The sequence below is a fragment of the Artibeus jamaicensis genome, unplaced genomic scaffold (genome assembly GCF_021234435.1).
Source record: "Artibeus jamaicensis isolate MK-2021 breed Jamaican fruit bat unplaced genomic scaffold, CSHL_Jam_final contig_233, whole genome shotgun sequence".
NCBI lineage: Eukaryota > Metazoa > Chordata > Mammalia > Chiroptera > Phyllostomidae > Artibeus > Artibeus jamaicensis.
Window position 1 is genome coordinate 13,779,073 of NW_026521486.1, and position 14,170 is coordinate 13,793,242.

The following is a 14,170-nucleotide window of genomic DNA, read 5'->3' on the forward strand; positions in this document are numbered from 1 at the left end:
TAAAGGAAAGAATAAACAAATGGGACCTCATCAAAATAAAAATCTTCTGCATGGCTAAAGAAAACATCAACAAAATGAAAAGGGAATCAACCGCATGGGAAAACATATTTGCCAATGATACCTTAGACAAGGGTTTGATCTCCGAAGTATATAAAGAGCTCCCACAACTCCATTCTAGGAAGACAAACAACCCAATCAAAAAATGGGCAAAGGACCGGAATAAACACTTCTCCTAGGAGGACATACAGAGGGCCCAGAGACACATGAAAGGGTGCTCAGCATCGCTAGCCATCAGAGAGATGCAAATTAAACCCACAATTTGCATCTCTCTGCAAAATACCGTTTCACTCCTGTCAGAATGGCCATCATAAACAAATTAATAAACAAGTGCTGGGGAGGTTGTGGAGAAAAGGGAACCCTAGTGCACTGTTGGTGGAATGCAGACTGGTGTGTAGCCACTGTGGAAAGCAGTATGGAATTTCCTCAGAAAACTAAAAATGGAACTGCCTTTTGACCTGGCAATTCCATTTCTGGGATTATACCCTAAGAATCCTGAAAAACCAATTCAAAAGAACCTGCCCACCCCAATGTTCTTAGCAGCATGATGTACAAGAGCCAAATGCTGGAAACAGCCTGAGTGCCCATCAGTAAATGAATGGATCCTTGGTCCTTATACTAATGTTTCAAAAATATGAAGATTTTAGCTAAGACATTAAACAACCATAGTTATATTCTCATGTGAACCTTTTGGTGGCTTTTCATCAAGTGGTTTATACGATGTTTAATGTTTCCAAACTGTGGAACTTGGATCATTTTTGCCTATAGAATAACTGTATTTATAGATATTTACTATAATTATAGTTTGTGCTATATCTTCTTTTTGACTAGTTTTATCTCCAATTTTGGATTATTTGTGTTTTTTTTCCTTATCCCTTGCCCCAATTCATACCACATTACCCTGCTTGAGAACTGATTTTGAATTTATAAAACAGTCACCTTCATTTGCTAATAAAATGTCTGGGTGCTGTGATTCTCTTACATGTAATTAGAAAGTTTAAAACCTGTTATAAATTAAATTCACCTCCAGTCTTGTAGTTTACATTTTATTTCCTATTAATTAAAAACAAACATCCCCCTAGAGTCTCCCCTAATTGAATTTCAAATAAGAGATTTGTTAAATTTTAAATAAATTTGATATTTTGCATGATCAAATCAGCCATGTTGATGATACCATATTTTACTGTGTATAATTCACACCTTTTTTCCCCCCAAATTTCTGAGGGAAACATAAGGATGTGCATTACACATGGGTAGTATCTGAAATACCTTGTATCTGTTCCTGTATTTTGTAATTATTTGTCACATAAAATTTCTTGTATCATGGTATGTTCAAAAATAAATGCTAAAATTCCTTTATAATACAAAAACAAGTATCTAAATATAAATAAATAAATAAATAATTAAATTTAAAAAATTAGAACAAAAGATTGTTTTCCTGAAAGTTTGGGCCAGAAACGTGGGTGCGCATTATACACGGCAAAATACTGTAATTTTCAGTAGAGACGTGACAGAGTTGTTGAGCTGGAAGCAATCTTAGCAATCATGTAGTTCCACAAGTCTCCCTTCAGTTTTAAATTATAAAACATACATTTTCATGGTCAAAAATCCCAAAGGGTAAAGAAAACTATAAGTTCAAAGGTAAGAGTTCCAGGTTCTCCCCACCCCATTGTTCCCACCCCACTGCTCCCTGCTAGAGAAGTGTGTGTGCAATAAAATGAAGAAGTTTAACTTGTTAAAGATAAATAGAACAATACAGGTTAGCTTATTCCATTTCATAGACTTGGATGTCTCATTCCTTTTTCTGTGCTTCCCTAGTTGACACGCATTTGTCTTGTTCTAGTTTGCTGTTATTACAGTCAGCGCTTCAGGGAATGTTTGAACATGCACAGGTTTTTGTGTTTGTGCAAGCTGATCTGGAGGATAAATCTTCAGTTGTGGAATAGTTAGGACAAAGAGTATGTGCATTCAAAATTGCACGGATATTTAGCAATGCCCCTATGAGAAAGGCTCTACCAACTTATACTCCCATCTCAAGCCTCCCCAGCCTCCCTTTATGAAGAAAAATAGAAAACCTAGAAAATTTGAGGTCCGGAGAAATTAAATGAGGTCCCAGAGTTAGGTGATGGCAGAACAAAGTGGAACTCACATTTAAAAAATTTCATATGTTGTTCTAGCCACCACATACCTCTTGCCAACTTGAAAGAGTTTTAAAAGCTTCTTTTTAAAAAGAAATTTTCTTTGTATGATTTCAAAAGACACAAATATGTATTATAAAAATTTGGAAATTAAAAAAAGATCAAGGAAGAAATTAACCCATATTTCTTTATTAGATATATCACTATTAGCATCTTGGTGTCTTCATTAATGTTTAACATTTAAATTAAGATCACACAATAATGCTGTTTTATAAGTCTTTTTATAATTGCCTTTTTCACGTGCCAACACATGCTAAACACTATCAGAAATAAATGTTTTTTACAAAGTATCTTTTAATGGGTGTGCACTATTTCATGCCATGCCTATGTCATAATTATCCAATTTGTCATTGTTGGCATTTAGTTTGTTACCAATTTTAAACCATTATAAATATTCCTGCTATGAAAATCCTCAGAAGTAAGTCCTTATAGACAAATAGAATAAGTTCTTAAAATTGCAGCGCTTGCTGGAAATAAAATGCTGGCTTGATTTAAAAGGCTTTTGATAGACACTGACAGATTGCCCTCAAGGAAAGTTGTACCAATTTACATTCTCACTGATTTACATTTTAAGTATAAAAAGCTTAAAAGAAAAGTACAGCCTTGGGCTTTCAGTAAAAATCACTCTAGTTAGATGCTATGTTCAATGGAGGGTGGGAGGCATGGCGTTTGAATGTAGAACTTTCTGAAAAAGGTCAGAGGAGCATTTAACCAGTGAATAGATATACTCTTAATGTTTATTTGCTAGGTGCAGCGATAAATACAGTGATGTCACTGAGCCTGCTTTACTGCAAACTATGAAGTCAATTTGCGGTAATGCCGACATTGACACAATGGGAATAGCAAACATTTATTTATTTATTTTTAAAATTTATTTAGTTATTTTTCAAGTACAGTTTTCTTTTGTCAATTTCTCCCATCCCAACCCCCCCTTCCACCCCGTCTCCCCACCTCCCTCCCATCCCCCCCCAGACCTCATCCCTGTGTCTTTACATACTTGTTCTTCAAAATTCCTCCCCGTTTTTCCCCTTAAATTCCCTTCCCTCTCCCCTCTGGTCACTGCCCACTTGTTCTCTATTTCAGTGTCTTTGGTTTTATTCTATTTGCTTGTTTATTTTGTTATTTAGCTTCCTGTTAAAGGTGAGATCATATGGTATTTGTCCTTCAATGCCTGGCCTATTTCACTCAGCATAATGGGAATAGCAAACATTTATTGAAGGCTTAGCATGTACCTTGAAGATTATATAAAGTAAATTAAACAGTGACAACTTGCTTAAGAAACCTGTTGGGAAAGATATTTCTTAATGTATAGCACCCTAGCAATGCTAAAAGAAAACAAATTTTCATTTAATGAGTTTATTGGGTAGGTGCCTACCATGCAGAGTTGCATTAAATCCTGCCACGTGGGTGTGGTCATTATTTCCAGATTTCCAGCTGTGGGGAGTAGTGTCGGAGTCAGACCTCCAGGCAGGGATTGCGTGACTCCGAAGCCTACACTCAGACTCTGCGTTTCCAGACCACGTGGGCGGTACCGCTGGGGTGCCACGTGGTGCGGTCAGGTGGGCCGGGGACAGACCTTCCTAACTTTGATTCCCGGGTGCAGACGTTGTGTCCTATCAATTCTCTGTCCATCTTTCTGATTATGCTCAGGGAGAGTCAGTTTGTTATCATTTGTCTTAAATGTCTTCCTAATAAGTACATATTAATCTATGTTTTTAGTAAAACAGCTGTGTCTAACTGGAATTTATTCACACTGCTTTCAAGCATATATTTTTATGACTATTTTTGGCATATGATAAGGGTTTTCCACTGTGGTAATGATGGAAAGTTTCTAATTAATATTTTTTACTTAATTTTTTAAAAGAAAAATAAAAAGATATGTCCTACTTTTCTGTATCTTCTTTCCACTCAAAAATAACTCCTTCCATTTCAGTCTGTTAGGTTTTTTTTCCCCTTTTTCTTTCAGTTAATCCTTCTTTTTTTTAAGGACTAGGAAAGTTATTTATCAGCACTTGTGGAATGAAGTATGGCAATTATTATTTTTTAATTTAAAATTTTAATTATAAGTAATATAGTTACAATTTACTGTCATTTTGATTAGAAAAGTAGATGTGCCACAATCTCTCCATTCTAACACAGCCCTAAATCATTTTTCTTTCCTGTTTTTTCCTCATGTGCATTGGTTCTAATTATTAGAACCAGTAGGTTAATAGGCACTATTTCTTAGCATTTTGCATCTAATATCTTATTCAATCTTCTCAGCCATTTATGATATAGATACTGTTGTTCTGGTTTTGCAGATGAGGAAACCAAAGCACTATAAACTTAAGAAACTTACTTACTATAAGGACTTGAATCCTGGGAATTGGTCTGAGCTTGCGCTCTTCACCTCTCTACTGATGTTTCCTACGTTTAGCTGTGTTTCATGAACACTGTTGTTATTATGGCCTGTGCTTATTTTTTCCCTCTTCATTTAAGCCTTACTTATAAACATTTTCCTCTTCCTGTGTGATTCTCAATTTTTAAAAAAAATTAACTTTATTTTGGTATCATTTACATGGACTAAAACATACCCTTTTAAGTGTTCAGTTGATGAGTTTTGATGAATGCCAACACCTAACCACCACTATATTTGAGATAGAACATTCCCACCACCCTAAAGAGCACCTGTAACCCTTCCCTGTAATTTCTTCCCCTGTCTTTCTGTCCCTGTTCTAAGATTTCTTGTGAGTTCATTTTCAACCCATGAGTTATTTAGAAATGTAATGTTTGATTTCCTGAATTTGTGAATTTTTCAGGTATCTTTCTGTTATCAGTTTCTAATTTAATTTCATTGTGATTAGAGAACATAATTTATATGATTTCCCTTCTTTCAGATTTGTTGAGTTTTTGGTTCATGGTCTAGAATCACGGTAGGCAAATTTATTGTTTAGAGTTCCAGATGGAAACTCTTTTTAGGCTCCGTGGGCTCTATGATCACTGTCAACTTTGCTGTCGTAGCATGAAATTCATAATATGAATGGGATTGCCTGTGCTCCAGTAAAATGTTCTCTGTCAACGTAGCCAGCAGGTGGGCTTTGGCCTCATGTTGTGGTTTGCTAACCCCTGGAGTATGGTCCTTGTTCTGTGGGTGCCTGAAAAGAATCTGTATTCTCTTGCTGTTGGGCGAATGTTCCCAAAATGCCAGTAAGGTCAAGCTGTTTTGATAGTGTGTCTCAGATCTTACATATCTTTGATGATTACCTGTCCACTATGGATTACTGGGAGAGGAACGTTGAAATCTCTAACTATGTTATGGGTTGGTCTGTTTCTCCTTTCATTTCTACCAGTTTTTGCTTTGTGTATTTCGAAGCTCTGTTGTTAGGTGCCTATACTCTTAGGATTGTTATACCTTCTTGGTGGACTACCTTATCATTTACTGATGTCACTCTCCAGTCTGAGTATTACTCTTGTTCTGAAGTCCACTTTTTCTAATAATAAAATAGCTCCTCTAGTTTACTTCTCTGGGGGATCACTCCTATATTGTCTAATGTCTGAAAATAGGTATTTCATATATCTTGCTCAGTGTTCTAATATTTGGAAGGGGGTAGGCAAGTCTAGTCCTGGTTACTCTGTCATGAATGGAAGCAGAAGTCCGGCACTATCTTGTTAGTAGATGTACAGCCCGGTGTCGGCCATGGTACTTTTATTCTCTTGGGTATTCTCTTAGTGGGGATGAGTTTGCGTTCTTCTCCTATTTTTCCTATTATAAACAATACGATGAACATCTTGGCTGTAGTTTTTCACTATTTTGATTAGTTCCTTGGAGTGATTCCCAGCAAATAAGATCACTGAGTCAAAAATTATAAACATCGTAATATATTTTAAAGTATATTGCAATTTAGTTTCCAAATATACTTTCTAGTAGCTTTTGAAAGTTATCTGAGATATGTTTTACCAATATTTAGGTAGCTATACTTAAAAAATATCTATAACATTACTTATTTTTAAATTTCTTTGAATTCTAGAAATGTTGAATATGCTTTTATGTATATTCTTGTATTGTTCTTTTTTCTCTCTTTGTATATTTTGCTTATTAGTTCACTAGGATGTCAGTATTTTTCTTGGAATAAAGATAAATGTATTTGTGGAAAATATTTTTTAATATTCTGTTTGCCTTTTAAATTTTTTAAAAATACAGTTATACCTCTCCATCTTTTCTTTTGTGATTTCTTATACAGCTTATAAGTTTTAAAAGTTCCGTTCAGATTTGATAAATATTTAATTATTTTTTTCTTCTAAAAATTGTACTAAAAATTTTTATTCAACAAATTAAAACTTTACCTAACACCTACTTTGAGCCAGTCATTATATTAGTTGTTGGGGACACGATAGTGACCAAGATAGAAATGGCCCCTGATCATATGGGAGTAGGAGAAGGTGGGTATTTGTGAGGCTGTTAATCTAATTCTAGCCTTCTATGTGATAGGTGAGAAGTCGATTAATTAAACAACCATGATGCCTATTCTGTCCTGTTTTAGAATTTTTTTTTTTTGCTATAGTAGTGTGAGATTGTGGTTTATATACTTCGTGTTTTTTTTTTCATTGCCACCTATTCATTGGATCAGGGTTTCCCACCCATTGATTTACATCATCTTCATGACCTATAATCCATAATATGGAGGCAGGACAATGTATGTGTTCCGGAGTCAGGCCGAGCTGTGTTTAGATCCTGGCTCTCCACGTACTGGCCAAATCACTTCTGACCTGTTGCTCATCCCTTCTGAACTTTCGTTTCCTCGGCTGTAAAGTAGGCTGGCAATATGATCAATCATAGGATTATTGTGACAACTAAATGCAAAAGGGGTGACACTTTTTAAAAAGGCGCTGCATTATTATGTAATTGTCAGGGGATCTTGATGAAAACTTGCTCTCTACATCGTGACATGTTATGTTTCTCTGTAGGTGAAAGCAATAACCGTAAGCAAAACAACATTTGGTATGGAGATGAGTTACATCAAGAAAAAGCTCATTCCACTAGGCAGTGTTCATTGAGTTTTTTTTGTTTCTGAGTGAGATGCAAGCATAACTTCCTTTTCACAGTCTCAGCAACACCCCTTCCTCCTTGTTGGAGGCCATGTAGTTTTCCCATTAGCTCAGTGATATTGAATTCCTTGTGCATGTAGGTGAGTGGAATGTTGTATGAACCTGCATAACTTCAGGTTTCAAAAAGGCACAGAACTCCATCAGACTTCTATGTGTCTCAGGTGCAAGGAACTCTTGGGCCTTATCATACTTCGATTTTTTTCTTTTGTCCTGATGTCAACTTTATATACATTTTCATTCTTGCTTCTGGTCTCAGTGATGGGTCTTAGCTTGTTCTGCTCCTAGATACATTAAGCACCTTTTCCAGATTTGTCTGCCTTTCACACTCTCAGCAAAGACGCCTTCTGTAATTTTCAGACTCACAGGGGGCAGAAGTAGCAGCTAGCTGAAGGAACACTAGTTCGTTGGGAAGGCGGAATGGGAGGCTGAGGAAAACAGGGAGGGCTTTGCGTCCAGTGTCCACTCACCTCGTGGTTCCTAGGTCTTCAGCAAAAGCTTTGGGGGAAACAGTGGATGTGAGATGTTCCTGTCATCCTAAAATGAATGTGTTTTTTCTTTTTCAGTCCTAACTTAAACTAGATTGTTTTCAACTCTGACCTCTCCTTTCGCTGGTTGGCATCTTAACCTTCACATGTGCATAAGAAAGCAACAATTCCGGGGAAAGATTTCAATCTGTTTGTAGCAAACATAACTCAGAGGAAGTCCTGGAGGCAGTGGAGGTTGGTGGCAATGCCAGGGTGAAAATCATGTTTTAAGTGTGATGTCATCCCCAAGGAAAGTGAAATGAGCCAGATGGGGAATGAAGATGTCGACAGCTGTGCCCAACTCATTTTGAAGCCCCAGAAACCCATTCGGCCTTACATCTGCTCCACTCTGAATGACTTCAAAGAAGAGAGAGACTTTTTGGCAAACTGCATCTTCCCTCAGCTCAATGAACTCTGCAGTTCGAGGGGCACATATTTCAAAGCTGTGGACCTGCGGTGGTCAGCATTGACGGGTCACGCGCCCTTACCCTTTAGCCTGGGCAAACAGCATGTTTACCTCCAGTCCCAACAGCTGAAGCTCTGTCTCGACTATGTGAACAGCTGCTTCCCCTTTTTCATCTGCATGCTGGGTGAGACATACGGGGACTTTCTCCCTGGCTACTTGCCTTTCATGTTCACCAAGGCCACTGACTTGTCAAATTTGTCCAGGGTGGAACAGAATCTCTATGTTGCTGCAGAAAATGGTTATCCCTGGGTCCTGGAGAATCCCAACTGCAGTCTGACGGAGTTGGAGATCATCCAAGCAGCATTTCTGAATGAATCTCAATTTCAGTATTTTTACTTTAGGACCGGAACCATGCTGCTGAAGGCTTTGGATGAAGAAAAGGAGGAAAAGCTGTCCGTAGGTTCTCTGATGAACAATGAGGAAAAATTAAGGATTGGAAAGCTTAAGGCGAAGATTATTAGCAAAGGGTTCCCTGTCAGATTTTACAGAGATCTCCAGGAATTGGGTGAATTGGTTTTCAAGGACTGGTCGGATGTGATAGAAAAACTGTACCCCGCTGCCTGCATGACTGAAAATATAGGTTAGTAAACATGGAGATAGCTAAATCTATTATCAATATAAGGTTAATGTATTTTGCATGTCTGCCTTGTGAAAGGAATATAAAATGATTGAATATATGCCTTAAGCACATAACATTGTTACCATATCCCTGTAACATGTATTTCTCCATTTGAAGATTTTTGAAATTGAAACTAAGAGCAAATAATGGATCATGAAAGATTAGGAAGTTAAGGAGCTCACAGAACACCTAAAATATCTAGCAGTTATAGATACTTTTTGTAAATCTAGGGCAGAGGTTCTCAACTAGGGCTGATTTTGCCCCCAAAGGGACATTTGTCCATGTCCAGAGACATTTGTGGTGTCCAGTGGCATCTAGCAGGTGGACGTCAGGGACACTGTCAAGCATCCTACAGTGCCCTGGACAGTCCCCCATATTAAAGAATTATCCAGCCCCCAAAGTCAGTACTGCCAAGGGGTGAGAAACCCTGATCTGAACAGATGAGAACTAACTTTTATTAATCACCTGGGGCTTGTGCTATCCTACTTAGTCTTTAAGGTTTAGCCTTGCAAAGTAGGTATATAATTCCTATTTTACAGATGAGCAAATGAAAGATGTTTTGTGACAGTTGAGTGACTCACCTAATGTCACACAAGTAGTGAGGAACCATTTTGGGATTTCAACCCAGATTCTTGTGACTCCAAAATTCATTCTGTTCTCTTTCATCCTTACTATTCAGAGGGTAATCATCCATGGACCAGTATCCTCAGCGTCACCTGGGAGCTTGTTAGCAAAGCAGGATCTTGGGTCCCCTTCCAGGTCAACTGAGTTAGAATTTGCACATTCAAGTTTGAGAAGCACTGCCTGACATATTGCCTCTAAATGAAATGATTACCTTTATTTTTGAAAATAGTATTATGCGGATGTGCACCATATTAAAAAGGGAAGGGCGATATCAAAGTTTCATAGTGCTGCTTCACCTAGTCAGACTTCAGGAGGGATGTGTAATGTCCCTAAAATTATATGAAGAATGGAAAGTTTGTATGCAATGTGCATTTTTTTGAGGGGGGATAGGAAGATGGACTTTGTCTTTGATTATAATCTCAAAAAGGTCCACGGTCCCCCAAAATGGTTATGAGTTACTATTGTAAGGGCCCAGTTAATGTGGGGATGCAAAACAAAAGAGCAGGGGGTGCATTCAAATGCTCTCAAGGACCCGGCAGTTGGTAGTACCTGTAATATGATGGAGCGCAGAGGAATCAGTGGTGAGGGGAGCGAGCTGACCACCTAGAGTCATTCAAATGCGGTGTTGTGGGCAGGGGTGCAAGTGAAATCCCATCTGTGCTGGTCAAACAAAACTGTCAACGAGCCCAATCATTTTGGAGCCCTGGCAAAGAACACTGTGCAATCATGATTCTTTTGGTTTCAAGTGACCCAAACTGGCTTCCACAAAAAGGAAGTTTATTCATCTATATAACTGTAAAGCCCACAGTTAAGTCAGCTCAGGCTTTGCCCAGGCCCTGGTTCTCACCTCTTCTCCCTGTGTTTCTGCTGTTCTGTTGTTGCCGCAACTCCATGGCTTCTCCGCCATGGAAGGAAGAGGGCTGTAGCAGCTCCAGGTTCAAGTCCAGCAAAAGTGGTTCAAGGTCCTAATGTGAGTCTTTCTGTCTCTGATTAGTCTGACCTGGACCATATATTCTTGTATCTGTCGCAATCGCTGGCACTGAGAGAATGTGATGCTCTGAGGGGCTGGCGCTGGGTCATGGGCCACCTTCGGAGCTGGAGGTGGAGTCAGACATATTGGGATAACATGAGGTGAGACTGGGGCAGGGTGGGGTCTCGGCTGATAATCTGGGGATGTTACTGGAGCTCGGGTAAGGTGAATGGATGTTGGGCAGCTGAAAAATATCATGAACATTCACTACAGGCTTGGGGTTTTAGGGTGTCTAAGGACAGACACACTCTCAGGCCCCAGATTTTTCAGTTCCTAGCATGTGACCTTGAGCAAATGACTTAGTATTGATAAGCCTTAGTTTCTTCTTCTATGTAATGTGTTAACATTAACCTTGAGAGTAATAATGGGTGTAAATGACCTGAAAACAGTGTGTGACACAGATTAGGCACAGAGTAAATAGCTAATGAGAATAAATGATAACAAATGAGCCCTGGAAGAGTACACACTTTTGGTTAACACCTGGAATATAATTAATAGTGATATTCTTCGGCTAATCTCAATCCTAACTGCACCTGTTGATTAATATTTAGTAATATGTTCAAGAATCAAGTCTTTTACCAGGAAGGGGGATGACGGGGCAGAAGGGGAAGGGTCAAGTCAAGTGTAAAGGACCCGTGGACAAGACAAAGGGAGGGGGAGGGCTGAATGTGGGAGGTGGGGGTGGGTAGGGCAGGGGAGAGGAATGGGGGGAAATGGGGACAACTGTCACTGAACAACAACAAAAAAGAAAAACAAACAGAATCAAGCCTTTCTATGTATTTGGATTAGGGGCAGATCATTTCTTCATAGTATTTTCCATAGTCTTTGATTCTGGTTATTATTTAAAGATTAGCTTGTTTTAGACTTTATTTTTGAATGTATAATATGTGGACTAAGTGTCTGAATTAGAAGGTACAGAAGAACTATGAAAAAGGTATTAGAAAGAAGTCCTAAATTAACATTATTACTGTTTTTTGGATATTCAGTACCCTTTGACTGTCCCGTTCTTTCCAAAATCTCTCAGCTTGCGTAGCAATGGGCCATTTAGGTAGCTGGTAGTTACTGTAAGGCAGTACAGAGCTATCAGTTCATATTCTTGACTCTTAGAAGCATTTCTGAGGTCCTTGGAGATCCCTGAGATTAGTTGGTGAGGTTCAAGATTGGTTCAAAAGACTCATGGAACTGTGGGGTTATCCCAAATTCTGTGTAGAATTTTGAAGTTTGAAGCTGCCCTTGGCCAGACTGTAGGTCTTCCTGGTCTATGCTGGCCTTGACGTGAACCACAGAGCAGCCCAGTTAGCTATGCAGGTACAAATCACCAGGCTAATCTACCTGGTGTTCCTTTTCTACATAAGAGCTTTCCCCTGCCCTACCCCAGTTACACACACACACACACACACACACACACACACACACCTGGGGAGTAAAGGTGCCTCCAGAAACAGGAGGGTACTTTGGCAGTCCAGAACACCCTGACTCAATAATTAGGCAACAGTTTAGAATGACAGTAAATTGACACTGGAAGGAATCTCAGAGATGATCCAATCATCTGGTTCTGCTCCTTATTTTACCAGAGAGATTAAGGTACTTGTCCAGTAGCAGAGTTGCCACTGTACCTATGGTTGTCATGGCATTAGGGTGGCTTATCCTAAAAATACACCCTCCTTCCCCAACCCCTGCCATCCACAGACACACATGTACCTCACAAGATTTAATCAGGTATCTTCATTCTTAGCTAACAATTTGAAAAGATGAAGTAATATACATATGTAATAAATCTACTTTTTTTTTCTTTGCTCATGTCATTCTGAAGTCACGAAATAACCTGGAACCCTAAGTAGGATTTCATGTACACATAGCATTAGGATGATTTAGCTGCTTGATTTGTGGCAAAACTGCCCATCTAGCCATGGAGTTAACTTCACCTCCAAAGGCGAGTGTGGCTCAACCTCACTCACCCTTTTGACCACCCATCCTCAAGTTTAAAGAAGGGCACGAGACACGGCTGAGCGTGATCGCACCAGGGGGCATCAGCAGTACAGCAGCTAGCCCAGAGTTGATTTTTTTAAAATTCGAGACATATTAATGTGTCTGCCAGGGGAGGCGTTTGCTTTCATTCGAATATAGAAGGGGTTGTGGACTATGGAGCCAGCCCAGAAAGAAGGTGATACAGATACAGAAGGGTCGATACCTTCCTTGGCTTTTATAATAACCATGTGTAATCAAAAGTGTGAGACTACAAATCTTAAGAGATTAAAACTTATCTTTTTGGCCATGAAGACTACAAGCACAACTCTGAGCGTTTCTATCACGAAGAGTTTACTGAGAAGAGCCAGCAAGTGTTTGTTGCTTCCAAGGAGTCAAACACAGCGTTCGAAATCTTGGAGAGATTTGCCTTAAAGGACTTGGAATTTGATCCTGACAACGCAGCAGCAGGTTCCAGGTCTGACTCTGTTCTCAGGTAAGACGTCAAGAAATCCCAACCTTTTGCACCAGACTCAAGCAGAACCAGCCTGACTTTAATAAACGTGACTTCCCCAGATTTGGAATTTCTTCCGTCACTTCCCCATTCTGTGCCCGTCCTGCTGAGACTGGCTGGACAGGTCTGGTCTGGAGGGAAGGCCACGGGGGATTGAGAAACAAAGAGACAGAGTCAAGGTGGGGTCAGGTGGAATCCCTTCTCTGGGACGCAGAGCAGGGAACTGTTCGTTGGTGAAGTCAGGCTGTATATGTTGAGCCAGCTTTGAAGCCAAGCGTGAGAAAGACAAACCGCAAGGCTAGGTACATTTTATTTTTTAAGAATATTTGCTGCTCCTTCTTGGTACAGTGATGTAGCGAGCAGCCAAGTCATTCTTTCCTTACAACAATCTATCAGGCTATTTTCTGTGGCCTAGAGCAGCTGTGCTGAACCCGAGGCCTGCTTCCAACGCCCTCGGCACACATCGTCCTGCTTGGCTCTCCACACCATCCCTTCCCGTGTGCGAGGCCCACCTGAAAGCCACCCCTGGCCCACAATTTCCTGATTAGATACCACTCTGCATATGCAAAGGTTTCCTGGCTATTTCATGAACTTTCTTCCAGTTTCCTCAAGAAGATTATAAACTCTTGGAGGGCAGGGTATTTGCCTCTTTTTTCTCGCATAGATCAAAATTGGTGTAAGTCATTCCTGACAACGATGGGATAACATTAAGGAGAAGGAATTAGATTAGGAAATATGAATAATGCATCTGCACAGTGTTGTATATTTTACAATGAGCTTCCCCAGATATCATCATCCCATTATTCATTACATTTACATATCTAGCCAGCACTAATTAAATGCCTACTATGGGCCATAGCATTGTTTGTATTTATGTGTAAGGAACAGAGTTACCTTGCCCAAAGCATGCGCTCCTTCATGTTTTAGCTGGATCCGCTACATTAAAACCCCCACCTATTCCCACCCTGCGTGGTGACATACGCTGTTTCCCACCCAAAGGCATGAAGAGGCTGAGATGTGAAGTAAGCACTGTGGTTGTCTCCGGTGTCCCTCCCGGCCTCATCCCTAGAAATAGGGAGGTTTGGGGG

General features: G+C 39.6%; 1 protein-coding gene across 1 annotated transcript in view; it reads left to right on the forward strand.

The window, feature by feature from the left end:
* Positions 1 to 14,170, forward strand: part of LOC119060254 (putative tetratricopeptide repeat protein 41) — a 69,768-nt gene that overhangs the window by 5,234 nt on the left and 50,364 nt on the right. Inside the window, exons 2-3 of the mRNA XM_037160259.2 lie at positions 7,904 to 8,910; positions 12,884 to 13,064. Coding sequence (XP_037016154.2) covers positions 8,124 to 8,910; positions 12,884 to 13,064 — 968 coding nt within the window. The 5' untranslated portion in view covers positions 7,904 to 8,123. The remainder of the gene's footprint in view (positions 1 to 7,903; positions 8,911 to 12,883; positions 13,065 to 14,170) is intronic.